Genomic DNA, 23,205 nt, shown 5'->3' on the forward strand with positions numbered 1-23,205 from the left:
TGAGCCAGCCATGCTGAGGGGAAAGGGAGAGGTTTCCAAGCTGAGCCGTGCTGGCTCAGGAATTCTGGGAGTTGAAGTCCACGTCATAAAAGAGCCAAGCTTCCAGACTTCTTATCATCTTGCTCTTCTCTGCACTTTTCTCAGCATCTTTTTTTGTATCATGGTGACCATAACTGAATGCAGTATTCCAAGTGTGGCCTCACTAGTGCAATATTGACTGATTCTGTCACTTCTTGTGATCTTGATGTCCCTTTGTTGATACAATCTGGGACTTTATTGGCAGTTGGAGCACACTTATGGTTCATACTTAAGTGGTGTCCATTAGAACGCATAGATCCCTTTTGCATTTACTAGTGTTGAGCCAGGTTGTTATCATAGTTACTACTGTTGACCTAAAGATGTGATATCCAGAAAGCTTAAAAAAGAACACTCATTTTAAGAAGAGAAGCCCCTACTCTAAATATATAGTAGGCAGTATTTATACAATATCCACAGCAGTTACCTCAAGTTAAGGATAAATATATTCATCTGAAAGTTGCTGTTTATTTCTCTTGTAACATACTTCATCTAATAAAAATAAAATTAGTTGTGATTAACAAAAGGATATGGTTTTAAAACTGGCAGGTATGCCACACAACTTCAGATGAATGGAAGAATGAAACAATACCACAATAGGATGCCCAATGTGCTTCTGTAAAATGTTGGAAAGAAGGTCATGGGGAGACAGTACGTTTTACTGAAGACCTGATGACCATGATGGCACAATGATTAAAAGAGACAGGTGAACTAGCCCTTTCCACTTCTGCCTCTCCCCAAAATAAAAATACATCTGGTTGCTTGAGATCGAAAGTCAGCAATCATCACTTCAACAGACCGCATGCTTTAAACATTGTTCCCATGCTTTCAAGACACCCAACTGAAGGAATCAATTCCTGAAACCCTCTGAAGCAACGCTTGGATAGTCTGGTCATTTTTCTAGTTGTTCCTTCAGCAGAATGGGGTGGTTTATTCCAACTCTTTGGGAACAGGTACCTGTGGGAATTGTAATAAAATGCATGAATTGGAGAAGGGAACGGCCAGAGAGAAAGCTTTTAAATGATAGAAACAGCATATACATTGCAAAAGACACGGTAAAGTTGAAAACCATTTCTTGACTTGCTTTCCGGCAAAACATAACAAAGCAGCTCTTATTCAGCAAAACATATAGTGAAGCTATTTTTCTTGAAAGTAACTTGGTTGCAGAAAAATGCTATTCAGCAACTCAGGATTTTGCTGTTCCAAAAATAAAATCTTTGCTCTGGTATCCCACACCAAACTATGTTTCCGTTGCACAACAAAGTTCCTACCTTATTGAATGCAAGTGACATAATAAATCAGGGAGGCAACATTCTGGAATCTCATCACATTTTATGTATCTGGTAAAAATCCTTAACCTCGTTTTCTTTTCCTATTTCATAGGCAGCTAGAAGTTGAAAAACATTCCAATGCACTTATATTTGTCTTTTTGTCTCATTTATGGTATTTTACGGACAGTATATATTACACACACAGGGGAATGATAGCTTTTTTAAAAAATATAATAGTTGTCATCACTTTTGGTCAGATGTAGCTCAATGAAATTCCTGTTTTAGGTAACACTTAACTAGATTTTCCAAAAGAATCTGACAAACAAGAAAATGTTAATAATGTCAGTTCTTCTCATATGCAAGTAGAAATGTATTGTCTCTATGCATATTTAGAATAAATTGTAAATTATAAAATAAATTACATATTTGTTCTTCCCAGCTAATGTACTGATCCCCCCCCCATTCAACACAAAAGTTAGAACTTTAACTTGATTACATCCAAATCTGTGTCAAAATGTGACAAAGTCTTTATCTCAATGCAGTTTTTGTCTTATACTCATTACTAAACATTTATATTTTCTAGGCTTGACTTGCAATTCCTGCTCTGGTGGTTGTTGTTTTTTCATTATGTCTAGACTTTACCAGGCTAGAAACCAGGAAATTGTGAGTACTAGTCCTGCTTTAGGCATGAAAGCTGACTGAGTGATCTTGGGCCAGTCATTTCCTCTCAGCCCAACCCACCTCGCAGGGTTGCTGTTATGGGTTAAGTAGGAGGGGAAAAGAATATTAGGTATGTTCACCACCTTGAGTTATTTATACAAATAATAAAGGCAGAAGGTAAACCAATCAATTGATCAATCACATTTGAAACTGACTAGGATTTTCCTACATTTTCTCTTTTGAAAAGATAATTTACCCATAATGCCATAGTGCAAAGAACTACCATTAGCTGTAGTATATACAGCTTTGGCTTGGATCTTGGAAACTTATATCTGCACTTCTGAGGGTGGCGTAATTTACTGGGAATGACTTCGCTCATTAACAGGTGCAACATACTGGCCTTGTCTCAAGTGAGAGCTTCTGAGGCATCCCAATCAATCAAAAGAGAGACACTGAATCCAGAGCTGGTTCGGTATGAAATCCAGCCTGCTGTGTAAATGAGAAGGGATTGTGGCAGAAAATGCACCTCGTGTCCTACAGTGCTTTCAGTAGATGGCATTTAAGAAGCCTCATCCCAACTTTGAAGGATTTGTAAACATTCTCAAGTGCAGTGGTTAGAGAAGGAAAGATCAAACCAGGTGAAGCAGCAAAATGTTAATTTTATTTTATCTACTTCCTTGAGTGTGTGCAGGTGCATGCATGAAACGCAGAGATATGTACTTCAAGTACTTTAAGTTGAAGCCAATATAATGCTATTAGAAATACTTATAAAATGTTGTAGTATCATTTTTTGTTACCAGATTACCTTACGCTAGAAGTCACCATTGATGGGCAACTTAGAAACTTACTAAGCCTCCTTGTTTCTATTGAGTATTCACCCCTTGACAAGAATGTTCCTAAGATCACAGGCCAACACATAGAAAGCCATTTAAGCATTACAGAATGCTTGTCTGCATGGACTATTTCTGATTCTAGTCAAAGAAAGATTTATTCTGCCAAGTACAGTTATGAGCAGGTGCATATGAAAAGGTCAGTTTTATCTTCTAAAGTTATAGTTGTAAAATGGCTCTATGGCTGAGCAGAACATAAATCAGGAGCAGATAATAGATTTCTAAATCATCTGTGGGAGATCAGTAGGGTTTCTGTTTGTGTTTACTTATAATGATTTAGTAATGATGGCAACAAAATGCTTCCCTCCCCCTTACTTATCCTTGTAAACGTTTACCCACGTTTACAATTAGAAATTGGGGGAATTAGTAGTCATTTTGCTGGTGCCTCCTCCCCTCCCAGAATTTTGGAAATGTGGTTTCCATAATCTGTTGTCTGTGGCTATGATGGAAGCTGAAATCCAAACTTCCTGAAGAGTATGAAGCTGTTTATCTCCGTGCTAAAGCAAAGAAATTGTATAATAATTAAAACTGAATAGTTTTGTGAAGGAGAAAAGCATTTACAGGTAGTCCTTGACTTACAACCAGCAGCAACTGCCCAAAGTTACCAACAGACCCCCCCCATCCCCAAAAATACTTACAACCCAGTTCTGAAGTTCTGATGGCTGGCCGTACATTTCAGATGCTTGGCAAATTGGCATTTCAACCATTTGCACGTGATCATGTGATGGTGATTTACAATATTTTTTGCCCAAACCTGACTTTTACTTCCAGTTTTTAGTAAAAAAAACAACAACCAATGGATTTGCTTAATGATCACAGCATTCATTTAACAATCATTGCAAAAAAGGAAGTAAAACAGGTCCAGCCACATGATGACCTGCTTTATGACCATTGCCACATGACAGTAATAGGCATGTTGCATTACCATCGTAAACCAAGGACTACCTGTCAATACTAATCACATTTTATCAGCTGTCAATTCTGCCTTTTCTAAGAGCAGCAATCAAGTAAACAGCCAAGACTGCAAGACATTCCTTCATCCTCCGGCCACTCCATACTTACCGGTTTCAGATAAGCTACGTTACTCTGACGAATATCTTTAAGTAGCTTGTCTCTTGGAGTGGTCTCCACCAAAGGAGGGGGCCGTCTTCTTGGAATAGGTTTTAGGGTCTTAATCACATCTTTGAGATTAGTTTTTTCAGCTGGCTCTACATATTCCTGGATAGAAGGTTTGCGCTGGACTCTCTTGAGCTTCACTATCTTGAAAGCGGGAAGGTCACCACTGCTTTCCTTATCCGGCTCTTCTCTTCTAGCAGGTTCCTCTCTTCGGCCAATCGATGGAGCCTTGGGAACCAGCGTCACTGGAGGCTGCACTGAAAGAGGCATCATTGAAGCCGGTATTGGTCCCCCTAGCAATTCCCACATCCCAGGAGGCAACCCAAGTCCGTTCTCCAACATAGCGATGAGTTCTTTCTGCTGCTTTAACTGTTGCAGTTTTTGCTCCTCCATCCTTTTCTGTCTCTGCTTATCAAGGTTTCTACTAAGGAGATTAGTGACCACCATTCTGGGTCCTGGAAGTTCAAAGTGGTAGCCTATCTTAAGAAGTGTAGGGTTGGCTTTCAGGAGCCTGGCAATCTCCATTTCTGACTGATGACCCAACATGCTTCTCTGATTGTGGAAACGTAGTTCTGTAAGCTTCTCGTTGTACTGAAGGCATCTCATGATGGCGACAATCCCTTTACCTGAGATGAAATTGGAATCGATATTCAAAGTGGTGATACTCCTATTTTCACGCAGCATGTTGGCCAAGGCAAAAGCTACATTGTCATCTGCCCCAACGTTGGCTAAGCTGAATGTTTTGATGTGCTTGTTCTTCTTCATGGCATTGACAAAGTCCACTAGCATCTCCTTGGGGATGTTCTCAATGTTGTTTAAGTTGAGTTCTGTCATTTCTGGATCATTTCTCCGGACTCTTTCGAGACTCCCTTCTAAATTAGTTTGATTTCCTGAAGGCCGTGCACTTAATTTAATAAAACTAGTATCTAGAGCTAATTTTTTGGGAATATTTAGCTTTGAAATTTTCTTTTCATTTTCTCCTTCTTTTTCACTTGATTCTGTGCATGATCCTTTAGTTTCCTGGGTGCTCTTGCCATTCTCATGAAATTTTTTTGTTTCCATATCTTTGTTCTCTGATTCTTCTATTTTCTCTTCTTCTTCTTCTTCTTCTCCTTCTTCCTTTTCTTCCTCCTCCTCCTCTTCTACTTCTTCCTCTTCCTCATCCATTTGATTGTTCTCTTTGTAATCCTTTATATCTTCATTTGCAGCATTACTGGCCATTGGTTTTTCATTGCTACTATTGGCAACATTTTCTTCAGGGTGTTCTCTGATGGGTCTCTATAAAAACAAAATGCTAAGAGCTGAAATAATTTTAAATAGTTTTACCACATCATTTGACCAAGACTTAGAAAGGTGATGAATTTGTTTTTCTATTAGGAAGATTTACAAGTTCAAAAGGCACTGTAATATACTTCTGTGTTACTATAATTTGCATTAAGCCTTTATTTTTCACATTTTTGAATTACTCATCTCAGAATAACAGATTTGGAAGAGACATTGGAGATCTCCTAGTCCAACCCCCTACGCAAGCAGGAAACCCTATACTATTTCAGACAAAATCTCTCTTTGAGAGGGACTCTGGGCAGTATGCAATAAAATGTTATATAAGGACAATATATAAACTTAAAAATTTGGAAGGAGGCAAGGATGATTAAACACTGTTAAAATTAGTTAAAAGGTGAAGGGAGAGCTGTCAGGGCATCAGCCTGCCCCAGAGCTATGTGATCCTCTAGGGTCTCCATATAAGGCCACAGGGCCATGTTTTGACTCCTTTTTGGAAGGCCAGGAGAGTGGGAGCCTGCTTCACCTCCAGGGAAAGAATATTCCACAGGGTGGGGGCAATAGCAGAGAAGGCTCCCTTCCTAGACCTTGCAGCAGAATTTGGGGTCTGCAACATATCTTTTCTGCCTGACTGGATGGGATGGGCCAGTGTAATGGAATATAGGTAGCCTGCCCCTAAGCCATGTGGCGCTTATGTTGGCATCCATTCCCTCACCCCTCCAAAAAACCCCATTTTGATGAACAAAGGTCTAAGGATTCAAGATAGCAATAGGAATTTATTCAACATAGCAGTTTTCCTCCTACTGTTATTTTCTACTGGAATTCAGTGACTTTGGACACTGTATAAACTACAGCCCTAAATTATGCCACTCCCTAAGTCTACTTTATTTTTCTGAAACTACATTTCAGTGGCCTTTGTGCTAACTCTCTTGTCAACAAAATGCAGGTTTACATGCTGCACAACTGTCTTTCCTATATTAAAAAAATGAGGAGTAACTATTTTTTTTGCCTTTGCACACATCAACCTAGTTTTGTAACAAGGACTGACAAAACTGTGTAATAATCAGGCATCTAAAGAAGAATTAAAAAAAATAATGGTCTAAGAATCGGAGTTGCACCAAATAGTCATTCTGATACTTTTTGGTCCAGTCTACAATACTGGGTTTTCTTTAGGCCATACTTTATGATAAGCCATTGGACCTAATATGTATAGATGGAAGAGACAGACTATTTATACCAGGGGTGTCAAACTCAATTTCATTGAGGGCCTCATCAGCATTGCGGTTGCCCTTGGGGGGCTGGGTGGGTATGGCCAGGGTAGGTGCAGCCTACTGGGTGGGCGTGAATGGAGTAGGTGTGGCCTACTGGGTGGGCGTGGCCAGCTATACATCGTTCGCGTCAAGGGTGCCTGTGGTGACCTGGGCAGAAGTGGGACAGATCTGAGGGTCTCTGGCAGAAGGAGGTGGGATTGGTCCATTTCTTCATTCCCACAAAGGTTGACACTTCCCCAGCATGCACCCAGGGGGCAGGGCCAACCCAGCAGGGGCTGGTTTCTTGCTGTTTCTGGACAGCCTTGTGGAGCTAAGGCTGAATGCATTTCAGCATAGATGGCCACCACAAAATTGTACATTGGCTCCCGGCCGGCCTGGGCCAGGGCCAAGGCAGTGGGGGCTGTTCCCTCACTGTTCCCAGGATGGCTTCACGGGCCACATGAAACCATTTCGTGGGTCGCATCTGGCCCCCGGGCCTTGTGTTTGACATGTCTGATTTATACTATGTGGAATAAAAAACCTGAGCCTGGTTTATGTGTCTTTTCGCTCTTGCCCCCTTTTGAAATATGCATATCATTTGGAAAAACCCATGATGTAATTCAGGGGTCTTCAAACTTGGCCCTTTTATGACTTGTGGACTTCACCTCCCAGAATTCCTCAGCCAGCGTGCCTGGCTGAGGAATTCTGGGAGTTGAAGTTCACAAGTCATAAAAGGGCCAAGTTTGAAGACTTCTGATGTAATTTTTCATTCTTGTTCCCTGCTCTTCCAACAATCTTTTTTCCTTCCCCATCTGCTGGATGGAGGGATCATCACTTAGAACCCCCAAACGTCATTTACTAAGACTGGTTTGGAAAAGAGAAATAATATAAAACATCCCTTATAGTATTCATCCATTTTATTATGCTTTAATATAAGAATTACTTCATAAGAAAAAGGAGTGTGAGGTGAACTTATTTCCATCGCAAAATCAAGTCTACTATGTTTTTTTCTATCCTGTTGCCTTTTGAAAAAACACCTTTGGGACAAGATTTTCTCAGGGCCAGGTGAAAGATTCTAATTGTATTCTACATTACATATTCTGATAATTCTAGTATCAGCCTTTTCTTGGGAATTTGTGAAATCTTTCTTATTTTGGCTGAGAGTCACTCACCAATCCTTTGATATCTCTGTTGATTGCCTGCCTATCCAAAGTGTTCAGGTCAAAATCAAACACATTTGCCCTCACTGATACCCATTTTTGTAAAATATATCTACACTATTTCCTATGTTCTACAGATAGTCTTCAAATTACAACAGTGACCGTCTGAAGTTCCAACGCCAGTGAAAAAAGTGACATATGACCATTTTCTCACACTTATGACCATTGCAACATCCTCATGGTCATGGGATTTCCATTTGGATGTTTGACAAGTGCTTCATATTTATGACAATTGCAATATCCCGAGGTCATGTGATCCTCTTTTGCAACTTTCTGACAAGCAAAGTCAATGGGGAAGCCAGATTCACTTAACAACCTTGTTACTAACTTAATAACTGCAGTGATTCACTTAACAACCGTGGCAAAAAAAGTCGTAAAACGGGGCAAAACTCACTTAACAAATTTCTCACCTAGCAACATAAATTTTGGGCTCAATTGTGTCTACTGCCCTTCTCAGCCTTCTGAAGATAAATCACATCCCTCAGCCTTTCTCTATTCTCCATTCTCTATTCTCCATTCTGGCTCAGGAATTCTGGGAGTTGAAGTCCACGAGTCATAAAAGAGCCAAGGTTGCCTACCCCTGCTCTAGGTCATGAAATGTAAAGAAAGCTGACTTGTGCGATACTTACATGATATTTATCTAAATATTATGAAGATTTAAACACTTAAATTTAAATATTTGCTGCTGTCTGCATTGCAAAGAAAATACTTTACACTGAAGTTCTGAGACTCAGCATCCCCACTAGTGCTTTACAAGTGCGTGGAATGAATATGCAGGAATTCCTATTATCCATTCATTTATACATATGATGTGCCTCTCTGGAGCTACTTCGTGATTTTTTTTTTTTTTTAAAAGCATCCTGTCTAATGGATTTTTACTGTTTGGGAAAAGCATTTGGTTATTGTTTTACCTGTGTTCCCCCCAACAGACTGTATTAGTTAATGTTTTATTTGCTATATCTATATATGCCTTTAGTGACAAGATTATTTTTTTTAAAAAAATTACTATCTTTGCAGCAGATTTTCAATGTGCTTCTGTTTTTACTGGTACATTTTTCTAGCACATCAGTGTATGTTATTACTACAACAATCCCTTGGCTTTTCATATTCAGAAATTCTATATATGTATATTTCTCTCTCTCTTTTTTATTTTTTTAACCATTTTCTGCAATTGAGTCTCCTCAGACTCAACCACCTTTCTGGCTTGCCATTCAAAAAGTTGATGTGGTACAGCATAATATTTGCAGCACTTGGTTGAAGCACTGAGCAAAGCTACACCCTTATGCTCATGCTGTGTGATTTCTTAGCCTAAATGAGCAGTAATAGAAAGACACCATTTTGCTCTCAGACTTCACTTTAACACCCAACTTTCTCTGTACTGATATCCGGTGTTTCACTGATGTTAAACCATAAGACAATAGTTGAAACACATCAAACAAATTAGAAACAACCTAGAAAGTGCAACACTTTGTATATCATTTTCTCTAAGGAACTAAGTCAATGTTGCCAAACCATAGCAACCTGCAGATATGTGGTGTTCAATTCCTAGAATTCTCTATTCAGTTTGATCATTGCTGATAAATTCTGGGAGTTGTAGCCCACACACTTAGGAAATTCATGGGAGATGAAGTCAGACATATCAGAAGATACTGAAAGAAGGTCCAGATACTATGGTTTAGGCAAGTTCATTTGGCTCTTTGTGGAGGATAGGCTTTATTAGGTCCTTATGAATCCCCCCCCTCCAAATTTTCCTGGCTTGGTCTGATAAAAATCTTGTAAAATATTCTTCTCCATATAAGAAACATTTTAGTTTGCATAATTTAATTAATCTAATAGCTAGTCATTATAGTGGTGCAATGGTTAGAATGCAGTATTGCAAGCAAACTCTGTCCACAGCTCAGAGTTCGATCCTGACTGGTTCGAACTCCAAGGTTGACTCAGCCTTCCATCCTTCCAAGGTCAATAAAATGAGGACCCAGATTGTTGGGGGCAATACGCTGACTCTGTAAACTGCTCAGAGAGGGCTGCAAAGCACTGTGAAGCGGTATATGCTATTGCTATTGTTATTGCTATTTTTATTAAACAAATTTATTCAGCTGCCCAGGTAAACAGGAATATAAATACAATAAAATTAATAAAAAAAAGCATTTTGGAATTTTAATTATTAATATAATAGGTTGGTTGGATTGGGATTTCAAGATTATTTAATAGATAATAGTTTTTTATATTTTTGTATCAGGTAAGTAGTAGAATATCATGTATTTTAGACTGTTCTGTTTAAGTTCTTTTTTTATTATTATTCAACCAGACTGGAGATGTACATTTTATCCTAGGGATCCATAAAGTTACCTGAACCATAAAAATATAGAGCCAGGAAAGGTTTGCAGGTTGAACCTGCTGTTTAGTGCAGGAATAATAAATTATAACATTAGTATGTCTTAGTTTACTACAGAAGTCCCCAACCTTTTGGGCACCAGGGACCAGTTCCATGGAGAGAGGTTTTTCCATGGACTGGAGGGTGCGTGGTTTTGTGTGCTGCTTGCATCCCCAGATGGGGCTTTGCTTGTTTCTGAAGCCTGGTTGCTGGCATGCTGCTGGCATGCTACTGGTCCACGGTCCTGGGGTAGGGGACCCCTGATTTACTACATGCAAAAAATATTCTAAAACCTCTTTTAAAGTATGCACATCTGCTAAAATGCTATTTATTGGAAATGGCAGCATGTTAGCAGGTGCTGATCAAACCCTGTGATAAAATATGGAATAGAACCTGTACACAGAATATTTGCATTTCCTGCTCCTTACCTCTGAAGGTAATAGCGTGACAGGTACCCTTTCATCCTCATGCATTCTTCTGGAGGCCTTCTCCCAATACAGGTAATCAACAAGAGATCGATGATCAAAGTTTCCTGTCGGTGTTTTTTCCGTCTGATCCTTCTGTATCATTCCGACTGGCACTTTGGGGTCTGGAGCCATGACTTCCATTTCACACTGTAGCTCCTTCAGTTCTTCAGGAGAGAGGTTTGCTAAGATTTCATCTTCATCTATCTCTCCCGAACAGAAGTCCTCTTGGTCAGAGTTTTGGCTGAGCTCAGACATGTTCTTTATTGATAAAAATAACCACGGGGGCAAGTACTTGGGGAAAAAAACAACAACCACCCGAAGTAGTAAAAAGGATAGTAATTCCTTTGGCAGCCTTATGAAAAAATCTTCAGTGTTCCTAGGTGTTTGTATTTTTTTCCCCTCCGTCAGAGAGAATAACACAGCTCTGTCTTAGATGATGCTTCAGGAAGAGTGAGGGAGGATTGAAACATATGGTACAGCTAAATTAAGCAGGCTTAGCTGGAGCAAGAAAATTTATGGAGGTGCTGCCATATTCTGTTTTGAATAGCTTATGTCAGCTGTGTAAGCCCTTTTGACATTTTGGTGCAGCTGCTCAGGGCATCGCCATAATCATATTCTAGAGGATTCCTGTAGTTACACAATATTAAATGGCTCATGATATACACTCAGCTTTAGAACATGAGAAAATGATGGCTTGTGCATGAATTTGTATTTGGAACGGTAGAGATTTTAAAATTTGCTTTGGTGACCTTATAAACCAATAGTTTTCACACTTGATCCGGAGCTTTACAGCTGTTTCAAAATGATTGATTTATGAAGGCCAGATTAAATGACATTGGCAAATACCTTTGTTATTATTGACCCCAGAACTAAGGGATGCCTTTGAGTCACTAACAAATCAAATGGCCAGCACAGCAGCAGCAACAGCACTATTAATTGCAAAAGAAAATGAAAATAATATTAGAATGTTATAATGTACATTGTTCGATGTTTTTGAAGAATTGGTTGGATCTCATAAAAAATTATAAAGATACCAGATCTGGTGTGAAAGGATCTGTACCATCATTAGTTGATAGCAAGGAGATACAGAAAATTCATTCTGCTGTCATTTGGTGATCATATGGATTGCCGTATCTGGTGGCTTTACAAATGATCTATGTAGAGCAACCAATGGGCAACTATCTACTGCAGGGCTTTTCAACCGGTGGTACATGTACCACTTGTGGTACATTAATGAGTGGCAGGTGGTACGCAGCCCTGCCTAGCCAAGTGTAGTAGGGGAGGGAAAGAGCCAGCACAGGCAAGGACTTACAGTGAGAGAGTCTTCTGGAGCTGCAAAGGCCCCAGGCTCACTTCTGGTTCACCCTCCCCCATGAGAAAGGAGGAGGGGGTGGAGACAGGAGAGGCTATAAAAGGAGGCAGTTTGGGCAGGAGAGGGAGAGAGAGAAAAAGCAGCAACCTTGGGAGGAGGTGCAGTCAGCTACACGGAGGAGGAATCAAGGAGGAGGAAGAATCAAGCAGGCTGGCCATGAGCTGATCTACAACTGCTTTGGCAGCCACCTGTGCTGGCAGCAGCAAACAGGCAAGAAATGCAGTGGGGGAGGGGTCACCCTCCAAGAGGAATGAAAAAAGGCACCAATGGCTGGAGGTGAGGCACGAGGGAGGGAGATGGAGAGTGGAAGGATTCTTATGTGGTTTTGTGACTTTGAAGTTCTGGGATTTGTGCAATGTGGGCTTTGTGTTCTTAAGGAGTGTTTGGCAATTTCTATTTGTCTGATGTCTCGTGTTAGCTTCTATTGCTTTGCTGTTGTTAGCTGTAAGTTTTGCTGCAAGGGATTTTGAAGTATTTTTCTCCTGAATGGATTTTGCCTGTAGCATTCCTTTACTTATGAATGGAGCCATTTGGGGAAGCTGCCTTGGCCTACAGCCAGTACTTAGTACATTTTTTTTCTTCCTTAAGTGCTGGCTGTGCTCCTTACTTTCCTTTCTAGCCAGTAGCTAATTCTTAAAGAGGGATGTGCCTTTTAAAGCTAGTTCACTCAGCAGCTTGTCTTTTCTGTCTCTGGAGGCCTTTCCTTGTTTGATAAATATATGGAAAAGGGAAAATATGGGAGGGGGGTTTCAAATTCTTCCTTCAGAAGGTGATGGGAATGAGAAAAAGAGAGGCAGGGAAGGGAGGGAGGAAAGGAAGTCCCGCCTTAGCACTTGGCTACCAGCAGCTCTCCCATTGACTTTGCTTGTCAAAAGGTTGCAGAAGGGGATCACATGACCCTGGAACATTGTGACTATTATAAATATGAATCAGTTGCCAAGCATCCAAATATAAATCACATGACCCTGGGCATGCTGCAATGGTCATAAGTGTGAAAAATGGTCATAAGTCATTTCAGTGCAATTGCAACTTTGAACAGGTTTTTTTTTGTCATTGAGTTTTTGACACCTTGCTAGGTGGTACTCAAATATTGCCATATCCTAAAAGTGGTACAATTGGTAAAAAGGTTGAAAAGCCCTGATCTACTGTATTTTGTTCAAAAATCTGAACGTTGTTAATTATTTGGTTTCAAATAATTAGAATTGGTTTTGTCCCATTTTACAACCTTTCTTGCCACAGTTGCTAAGTGAATCACTGCAGTTGTTCAGTTAGTAACAGGGTTGTTAAGTGAATCTGATTTGTCCATTGACTTTGCTTGTCAGACGGTCTCAAAAGGTGATCACATAACTCCAGGACACTATGACTGTCATAAACATGAATCAGTTGCCAAGCATCTGAATTTTGATCACATGACCATGGGAAGGCTACTATGGTTATAAGTGTAAAAAATGGTCATGTTACTTTTGTCAGTGCCATTATAACTTCAGACAGTCGCTAAATGAACTGTTGTAAGTCAAGGACTATCTGTAGTAATAACATATCAAGGCAGATTCTCAATGTTCCTAGTTACTCTTCATCACACTACTTAAACAATTGCATGAAGAACCCTACAATGTATTATCTAGCAGAGAATAGTTGTAAAGCAACTGCTTATTCTTGTTTAGACTGCAAGCATGGACTAGCATGAATTTCATGTCTCTGTCACCAAGGTGGGCAACCTATAAAACAACATGGATCAAATGTCTACATTCAGCGATGGACAATCTTTCTATTCATCTAGGACAGGGGTAGGCAACCCAAAACACTCAAAGAGCCACTTGGACACGTTTCCCATCGAAAACAAAACACTGGGAGCTGCAAAACCCTTTTGATATCTAAAATGAAGAAAACGCTGCATATATCCTTTTTTACCTTTAATGTGTGTGTTTGTGTGTGTATGTGTGTGTGTGTGTGTGTGTGTGTGTGTGTGTATAAAATAAAGGGTCTCTGTCACTTTCCTCTCTCTTTCTCTCTTTCTCTCTTTCTTTCTTTCCTCTTTCTCTCTTTCCTCTAACTTTCTCTCTTTCTCTGTCTCTCTCTTTCCTCTTTCCTCTTTCCTTTCTCTTTCTCTTTCCTCTCTCTTTCTCTTCTTTCTTTTCTCTTTCCTCTCTGTTTCTCTTCTTTTTCTCTCTTTTCTCAATCTTTTTTCTCTTTCCTCTTTTTTTCTCTTTCCTCTCCCCCTCTTTCTTCTTTCTTTCTTCTCCCTCTTTCTCTCTCCCTCTTTCCTCTTTCTCTATCTTTCCTCTCTCTCTTCTCTCTCTTTCTCTTTTCTCTCTGTTTCCTCTCTCTTTCCTTTTTCTCTTTCCTCTCTTTCTCTTTCCTCTAACTTTCTCTCTCTCTTTCCTCTCTTTTCTCTTTCTCTTTCCTCTCTTTTTTCCTCTCTCTTTCTCTTTCCTCTTTCCTTTCTCTTATTTCTCTTTCTCTTTCTCTCTTCTAACTTTCTCTCTCTTTCCTCTCTTTTTCTCTTTTCTCAATCTTTTTTTCTTTCCTCTTTTTTTCTCTCCCCCTCTCTCTTTCTTTCTCTCTTTCCTCTCCCTCTTTCTCTCTCTCCCTATTTCCTCTTTTTCTCTTTCCTCTCCCCCTCTCTGTTTCTCTCTTTCCTCTCTCTCTCTTCTCTCTTTCTCTTTCCTCTCTCTCTTTTTCTTTCTCTCTTTCTCTTTCTTCTCTCTTTCTTTCTCTTTCCCTCTTTCCTTTCTTTCTTTCCTCTCTCTTTCTCTCTCCTCTCTTTCTTTTCCTCTTTCTTTCTTCTAACTTTCTCTCTCTTTCTCTTCTCTTTCTTTATTCTCTCTTTCTCTCTCTTTCCTCTCTCTTTCTCTTTTCTTCCTTTCCTCTTTCTCTCTTTCCCCTCTCTCTCTTTCTTTCTCTCTCCCTCTCCCTCCAGATGAAGAGAGAGAGAGAGCAAAAGGCAGATGGCACCAAATGGACAGGGAAGAGGAGCAGGACGGGAGACAGCAGCTCCCAGCTGCCCCTCCGCCGCATCCTCAGCTGAACGGGCGGGGAGGGGGAGCAGGACAGGAGGCAGCGGCTCCCAGCACCCCCCATGTCCTCAGCCGAACAGGTGGGGAGGGGGAGCAGGAGAGGAGCAGCTCCCAGCCGCCACCCCCACCGTCTCCTCAGCCGAACAGGCGGGGAGGGGGAGGACAGGAGGCAGCAGCTCTGGTGGTGGCGGCAGCAGCGGTGGCAGCTCCAGCAGTGGCCACTACAGCATGGTCAGGGTCTCCACTGCCCCCGGCCCGGCCCCCGCCGCATCCTCAGCCACTTCGCCGTTGCAGGAGGAGGGCGCCAAGGCTGGGTGCACCGGCCCCGCCGGCCTCATGGCCCAAGGTCTCCTCCTGCAGCACTGAGGGCGGTGGTGGCGGCGGCTCCCCAAAAGCAGCTGAGGAAGGCGTCACAAATGGGGCCGAGGTGGGGCCGGGTAGTGGAGAGCCCTGCGGCAGCCAGGCAGGCTTCATGCCTGATTACCGGCCGGCCCGGCCTGGGGAGATATGTGGCCGGCTCAGCTTCCCGGGAGTGATGCCCGCGCCGGCCACTGCCCCAGCAATGACTGCCGCCCAGCCTGGGGAGACATGTGGCCGGCTTGGCTTCCCAGGGTGCAATGCCCTCACTGGCCACCGCATTAGCCATGACAGCTGCCTGGCCGGGGGCAACATGTGGCTGGCTTGGCTGCCCAGGGGCGGCCCGGGGATGGCCCAAGAAGCAATGCCCCAGCTGAGACTGCTGCCTGGAACAAGTGAGCCGGGGGGCGCCACCTGCCGTGCAGCCACTTCACGGCAATGCTCCATCGACTCAGAGCCCCCTCCCTCCCCCCGCCACTGACCCTCTGTCTCCGGCTCTGCTGCTGCTTGGCCAACGATCACACCGGCTGGGCATCGGAGGGACTGCTCTCCCTGGGCCGCGGTTTGTGGAAGGGCTCGCTCAGCAGAGGCTTGGACGGGCCGCTCCCAGAGGGGATCTTGGGGCTTCCCCGCACAGCTCCCCAGCCATGTGCGCCTCAGATGGGGCCAGCCTGGGAAAGGGACTTCCTGGCCACCCTTCTCCCAGGGGGTGGGGCACCCTGGTGCAGGGCCAATCAGGAGCCCTGCGAGGGGGCAAGTCCACATGAAAGAGAGAAAAAGAGAGAGAGAGAAAAAGTGCCTCTCTCTCTCTCTCCTTGTCTCTCTCTGAAAATGGCGGGGGGAGGCTCCGGAGCCGCAGGGGATGGCTCAAAGAGCCGCATGCGGCTCCAGAGGTGCGGGTTGCCGACCTGTGATCTAGGAGGTGGATATCAACTCTCAGCAATCCCAGCCTGCATAATAGTAATAAGAAGAAATATGAGGACCTCCACAATGCAAAATGTGGAGCGCAACAGGTTTCCTTGCTGTCAACCTTGTGAGGTAATCCAGACAAGAATATAAGTGCACCCAGATGAACTGATCCTACTTTACTGCAAAGTTACATTAACATAATCTTGCAAGACTCTGTATTTCTCCCCTCTCCACCCTAGAAGGAACCCCCTCTAGTTTTCCAGTAGTCCCTGGAAAACTAGAGGAGGCCCTTCTGAAATGCTTCTCATGCTTTCCCCTCACCTGAAGACTGATTTGTCGCTTATCAGACCATTATCCTTGCTGTAGGGCTTCCTCCTGTCTGCCAACATACCTCTCTACATACATATCTCCCAACAAACGTTTCTACATACCATCTCACCTGCCAAGATGATCACTAAGTGTAGCCTTTGGCAACCCGCAAAAGATATTGATGGAGCCAGTTCCAGTTTAAGCGCTACCGCATTAGCAAAAGGCAATGGCTACTCATGGAAAATTAAACCACAGTGATTGTTAATAAACTCAGTGAACAAGTTGCTTCCTGACCTAACTTATCTGCACATCTAACAGACATTGATAGAGTTCCTAGATGTGTTACATCTGATCTCATTGCCACATACCAGTTGAACATACTTCTTTCCACAACAAATAAAAACGACCTTAGCAACCAATTGGACGTGCTTGATCGCTTGATTCCCCCAGAAAGGACACCGAACCATTTGTTCTATTTTATATCTATTTTGCTGAAACAGTTCTGACTTAACAGAAAAATTAAGTTCAAAGAAAGCCAATATGGAATGTTATATTAACTGCAAGGTACCCACAGTAACCACTTATGCTCACATATTTTACTTTCTTCAACAGAAAAAAATACTTAGGGATGGAGAACTTGCAGAATCAGATGTTGATACATAATAGGGGCAATCTTCAGCATAGGCACTGTGCTTATGTAGCAACTATTATTTTTCTATTGAAATCATACTGCACAGGGCAGTTGTTTTTCAGCCCTGCATACACAGACACACACACATAAATGCACATCAATATGAATGTCCATAGGAGGTATCATTTGGTTGTTTATAATGCTTTCAAAAGAGAAATGAAGAACTGGACGTATGAGACCATCTTCAATTACATTGGAATTGTTTAAAGATCAGCAGATTATATTGTGATGGGGAGAGACTACAGGTCGTCCTCGACTTACAACAGTTCATTTAGTGATTGTTCAAAGTTATGATGACGCTGAAAAAAGTTAGTTATGGACATTTTTCACTCTTGCAAATCATTGTAGCATCCCCCTAGTCACGTGATCAAAATTCAGAAGCTTGGCAACTGACTCACATTTATGACGGTTGCAGTGTCCCGGGGTCATGTGATCATCTTTTGTGATCTACTGACAAGCAAAGTCAGTGGGGAAGCCAGATGCACTTAACAACCATATGACTAACTTAACAGCTGCGCTGATTCACTTAACAATTGACAAGAAAGGTCATAAAATGAGGGAAAAATTCACTTAACCACTATCTTGCTTAGCAACAGAAATTTTTGGCCTTAATTATAGTCGTACGGTGAATGAAAACTTGCCTTAGATGTCAAAGTGGGATTAGCTTGTGTTTAAACAGGAATTTTTCCTGCCAGTTCTGGGGAAGCTAACAGTGGCACGTAGAAATCATTTGAGCTGTGGATTTTCTTATGATTTGTACAATTTGATTTTTATCAGGAAATTTAGGTGTTTAACTGAAGGCAAAGCTAGATGTTATGTCATAGTTGGCAACTGTTAAAAGTGTTTTTTAAAAGTGAAATCATAATGCAAGCTCTGCTCCTTTCAGATATGATTTCATAAAAATAAGCAATGCTTTCGTCTCTACTCTCCCTTGCCTGTAGATGCCTCTCTTGCTTAAACAGCCAAGTTCTAAGCCATTAAGCTTTAAAGCAGTGTTTCTCAGTTTTGGCAACTTTAAGATATGATGACTTCAACTCCCAGAATTCCCCAGCCAGCATTTTTTGAGAAAGCTTGCTTTAAAAGTTAGTATGTGGGATCCTTGTTGCTCTCTGAGCTTGGCTGTTTTCTTGCAGACCTTTCATTATCCAAACAAGCTTCTTTCCTTGATTAGTTTCATCCATTGCTTCTTGTCCTGCCTTCAGGTAACATCATCAATGGTAGTTAGTATACGTTAACATGCACACCGTAAATTAAGCCAGAAAACAGCTGTAAGCAATCTAGAACTTTTTCTATAGTGCTGCCCTATTTTTTTTTTTTACCTATTTCAGGGGTCTTCAAACTTGGCCCTTTTATGACTTGTGGACTTCAACTCCCAGAATTCCTCAGCCAACGTGCGGGGCTGAGGAATTCTGGGAGTTGAAGTCCACAAGTCATAAAAGGGCCAAGTTTGAAGACCCCTGACCTATTTTGTACCACACAAGCTTCTAAACTCTTTTTACAGGCAGCTCTACATAAAATGCATTGCAACAATTTAAATGAAATATAAGGAGGGAACAGATAATAGCTGACAAATTGAAAAGGCAGCAGCTGATACACTATGCACAACTGTTCAAACTAATTTCTACTTGAAAATTCTGGGGCCTGGAGTAAGATCAAGGAATACTTTTTGAAGTTGGAAACCTGATCTTTTGGGAAAATTAACCCCCTTTCTGAATCTGAGTAGTCAAGTCAGACTTTCAACTGATCAGTTTCTAATTTTCATTTAATCCAGAGTATTATCTAATTTAGACTCCATTCAATGGTGCAGACTTATTCCTTAGCATTAAATGAATGCTGAGACTCCATTGCTGATGGGGTTGTTTATTCCCCTTTCACTTGTGGTTTGTATTTTATAGTTTATATGATGCTTGTTACTATGGTTTTCATATCTGTATTCGTTGTTTTTATAGTTTCAGTTCTATTTATTGTCATGCACTGCCCAGAGTTGCCTCTGATAAGACAGGCAGCTATATAAACTCAATAAATAAATAAATAAATAAAATACAAAAAGGAACAATAATGCTGGGTATTATCTGCACACCAGTGCCCCTTAACTCCAAAGGTCTGCATACTCTCTTCAAGCAGTTTCATTTTGGTTTCAAATCACACAGACTACAAAATAGAATCCAAAGGGACACACATAAGCACAATCCAAACAGAATAACAGAATAATAGAATTAGAAGGGATGATGGAGGGTATACTATTTCATACAAATAGTTGTCCAATCTCAAGTGTTGGAGCCTTCACAACTTCTGGAGGCAAGTTGTTCCACTGATTAATTGTTCTAACTGTCAGGAAATTTCTCCTTAGTTCTAAGTTGCTTCTTTCCTTGATTAGTTTCATCCATTGCTTCTTGTCCTGCCTTCAGGTGCTTTGGAGAATAGCTTGACTCCCTCTTCTGTGTGGCAGCCCCTGAGATACTGGAATACTGCTATCATGTCAGCCCTTGTCCTTCTTTTCATTAAACCAAACATACCCAATTCCAGCAGCCATTCTTTCTATGTTTTAGTCTTCAGTACCCTGATCATCTTTGTTCTCTGTTCTCTTTTTTACATTGTGGTGACCAAAACTGGATGCAGTATTCCAAGTATGGCCTTACCAAGGCATTACAAAGTGATATTAACAATTTAATTTTGGGGGAGGGAGAGTTGAAGATGCATAAAAAATGAAATTGGATCTGTGATGTGGAATCAAACGCAAGGCCTAAAGGAAATATTTACTGCATTGTTTATTAAACATTCTTACTGGTGTCTCTCCAAAGGATTTGAGAGAGGCCCCCACTCAACAAAGGGATGAATTCATATTTATACTCAAAAAAATACATCTCAGAAAAAGCAGGAAAGACCAATGCATAAACAACAGATGATGTAAGCATACATGTTCATAGGTAAAAGATCTCCATTTTTAGATAATAGATCTCAGGTTACTTTGGGCACTTTTCCTTCAGAAACCAAAAGGAGAAATAAATCAATAAAACAATAAAATAGGGAGGAAAACATCTCCCATTAATCAAGAGGAGGGGGCAGTTTGGGAATGCCAGATGCTAAAAGAAAAACATTTCTCACAGCAAATCTATGGGATTGTTCTAATAAGATAACAGATTGTGGTCTTATATCTGAATATATCAACTTGATTTAACTGATTCCACTCATCTAAGAACATTTCCCCCCCCCACCGTGGCCCTCCACTACATTAGTTACTAAAGAAAGTAGCCCTGAACCATTGTCACAAAGATGGTACTAAAAATTAGCATTATGATTCTGTAGCATATCATTTTGCCAGTTTGTTTTTTAAAAACAAACAAGAAGAGCAAGAAAACTGGCAGATGCCAAAGACATGTATGCACCCACGTTAATCCTCCTCATAAGATTCACGCATAAATCATTTGCAGATTGGACAGCAGCACTTCCAAGCTGGTGGGCATGAACATACTGTAGCTGCCAGTTGATCCTAAAGCCCAGCACCTCTTTATTTAGCAACTAACCTATGAACAGAAGACTGAGGCAAGAGAGGCTGTTTAGTACATCTTTTAGTGCAGTTTAGTTAAGACATCTTTTAGTGCAGTTTAGTTAAGAGGGAATGTTGCTTAGCATGATGGTTCTCTTTTGGAGGATCAAGAAAGAAATTAAATAACAGCATCAGTTCAATGAAAAAAGTGGCCACGTTAGACTTCTTTTTAAAATGAGAGTTCTGTTTATTGTCAACTACACATTGGTGGTTAATCTTTGTTCCTGTGTTCTTAAAGCTGGGCAACAGTTTGCAAATTCCACTCTAGAACATCTCATTCAATCAGTGTGATAAATGTCTTGGTAAATCTTTTTTAACAAAAGAGAATATATTAGTAAACCCACTAACTCACTGTTATGTGTGCATGTGAGTGAGTGGGACAGCACACCACTTCTACAAGAGGTGAGTAAGCCTCTGAGAGAACTTCCCCAAATTCTTAGATCCAGTTCCTAGTGATCCAGGGCCATTGCAAGCAGTCACTAGATGTGGCTGGTGATCTCTCCAGCTGGCCAATGAGAAAATGCCAACATTGACATCTTGGCCCTGCTTTGTCATCCCCATCCTTTGGCACACTGTGCTTGTTTTTACAACATGGCCCAAAATAGCAAACTCTGTCCCTGGCAGACTGGCTGCCCCTGAGTCCAGGGTGATGGCACCCAGAGATAACATGGGATCAGGGAGACCAAAGGAGTTGAGAGTCCATTTCTGTCCCTGTGAAACAGGAGCATTCCCAAGCCCTAAAGAACCTGGCTCTCAAATTTTGAAATTTGGGACAATTAAGTTGGAAACAAAATCTTGAATACAAGGGTGGCTATGATGCCACTTTGGATGCCACCTTGTGTGGAAAGCGCCTGACATTTCCTGGCGTTTTTGTTATTGTAGACATTATGGGGCAAAAATGGCAGGGACTTAATCAAAATCTGAACCACATATATAGAATTGGAGAAAGTTGAACTTTCTCAATCCTCTTGGTGTCCTGTCTCATTCCTCTACCCAATAATCACTACTGGGGAAGTAAATTCCCATTTGGTAGCTGCTCCTATCTCTAAATCGGGAGGCTGGAAGGGGACATTACTAAGAGGTTTTGATGACAGTCTAAGATCAGTGACAAACCATGGGTAAATTTTTTAGATAGGGTTTTTGTTAATTGTTTAATTCACAATTTATCCATGGTTTAGTTTGCATATTACACTTAGAATGTCATTTAAACCAAGTACTCATACAATAGTGCCTTATCATCTAAATTCATATATGGAGTCCTACTTAATATTAGCTAATTCATAAGTCTGTTTTTGATATATTATTCTAATATCCGGTTCAATTCCACCAGTAGATAATGGTAATAACAATACCAATCCATCCTCTCCTTCTGTACTACTGTCCTCCAAAAGCCAATTTATAGCCAGGTATTTTATGTTATTTATGTACATAATAAGGACACACAACCTTACACTTTGTAGAATTTCCAGGAGAATTCCATAGCTGAGGAATACACAACAGGTCCCGTCAGTACGATTATTCTGGGTGGCGGGGTCCAGGAGGAAGTCCTCCTCTGCTGTGGCTTCTACCCTCTGAAACATCTTCCCGCCCCCGGTTGTAAGGTTGGGCCCCAACCCTCCCATCTTTTTGTAAGGCCTAGAGATGTGGCTGTGCCAGTCGTCTTGGGGCCCCAGTGGGGGAACAACGCAATGGAGATGGTTGATTGAGTAATAACAGATCCCACCTTCTCCCGACTCCACCCCCACCCTCCCCATGTGTCTTTAATGTCATTTTATCTTTCAACTGTATATATAACTGTAAGCTGCCCAGAATTACCCTAGACCAGGGGTAGGCAACCTTGGCTCTTTTATGACTCGTGGACTTCAACTCCCAGAATTCCTGAGCCAGCCATGCTGAGGGGAAAGGGAGAGGTTTCCAAGCTGAGCCATGCTAGCTCAGGAATTCTGGGAGTTGAAGTCCACGAGTCATAAAAGAGCCAAGATTGCCTACCCCTGCCCTAGGGTAAGATGGGCAGCCAATAAATTTTATAAATGAATGAATAAGATGGGCAATAAATAAATAAATAAATAAATAAATCAGCCAGCCAGCCAGCCAGCCAGCCAGCCAGCCAGCCAACCAACCAGCAAGTCAAACTCAGCCTACAAACTGGACCATCAAATAGACAACTAAGAATCCTTTTTGAATGGTGCAATTAAGAAATTATCTAGGAATCTTAATTTCTGCTTTGACATCCCAGAACGCTGTTATTTTGCATTGTGTACTCATAAGTACAACCCTGTTCTCCCTTGTCTTTTAAACTTCAGTACAGTCATCTTTGATGTCATCCATAAATGGATTCCTGATCTTAAAAAATAAATCAACTGTGATCACTCCTTGGCATCTTATTCTCTGAAACCATA

At 41.4% G+C, this 23,205-nt stretch overlaps 1 protein-coding gene across 1 annotated transcript; it reads right to left on the reverse strand.

Moving 5' to 3' along the window:
* Positions 1 to 523: 523 nt before the first annotated feature.
* Positions 524 to 11,082, reverse strand: LMOD3 (leiomodin 3). Its single transcript, XM_039328643.1, has 3 exons — positions 10,566 to 11,082; positions 3,959 to 5,290; positions 524 to 1,032 (listed from the first exon to the last, which is right to left on the reverse strand). The coding sequence occupies exons 1-3, from the start codon at positions 10,857 to 10,859 to the stop codon at positions 1,006 to 1,008; spliced, it is 1,653 nt and encodes a 550-aa protein (XP_039184577.1). The 5' UTR covers positions 10,860 to 11,082; the 3' UTR covers positions 524 to 1,005.
* Positions 11,083 to 23,205: the final 12,123 nt, after the last annotated feature.

Source organism: Crotalus tigris, unplaced genomic scaffold (genome assembly GCF_016545835.1).
Source record: "Crotalus tigris isolate CLP2741 ecotype Arizona unplaced genomic scaffold, ASM1654583v1 scf7180000024383.4638030, whole genome shotgun sequence".
Taxonomy (NCBI): domain Eukaryota; kingdom Metazoa; phylum Chordata; class Lepidosauria; order Squamata; family Viperidae; genus Crotalus; species Crotalus tigris.

Excerpts from the sequence above, each read along its gene's own strand:
- LMOD3 (XM_039328643.1), bottom strand. The coding sequence starts at position 10,859 with ATGTCTGAGCTCAGCCAAAACTCTGACCAAGAGGACTTCTGTTCGGGA. Across the intron at positions 5,291-10,565 it reads TCACGCTATTACCTTCAGAG|AGACCCATCAGAGAACACCC; the intron begins GTAAGGAGCAGG and ends TTGTTTTTATAG. Across the intron at positions 1,033-3,958 it reads ACGTAGCTTATCTGAAACCG|GTACCTGTTCCCAAAGAGTT; the intron begins GTAAGTATGGAG and ends CAATTCCCACAG.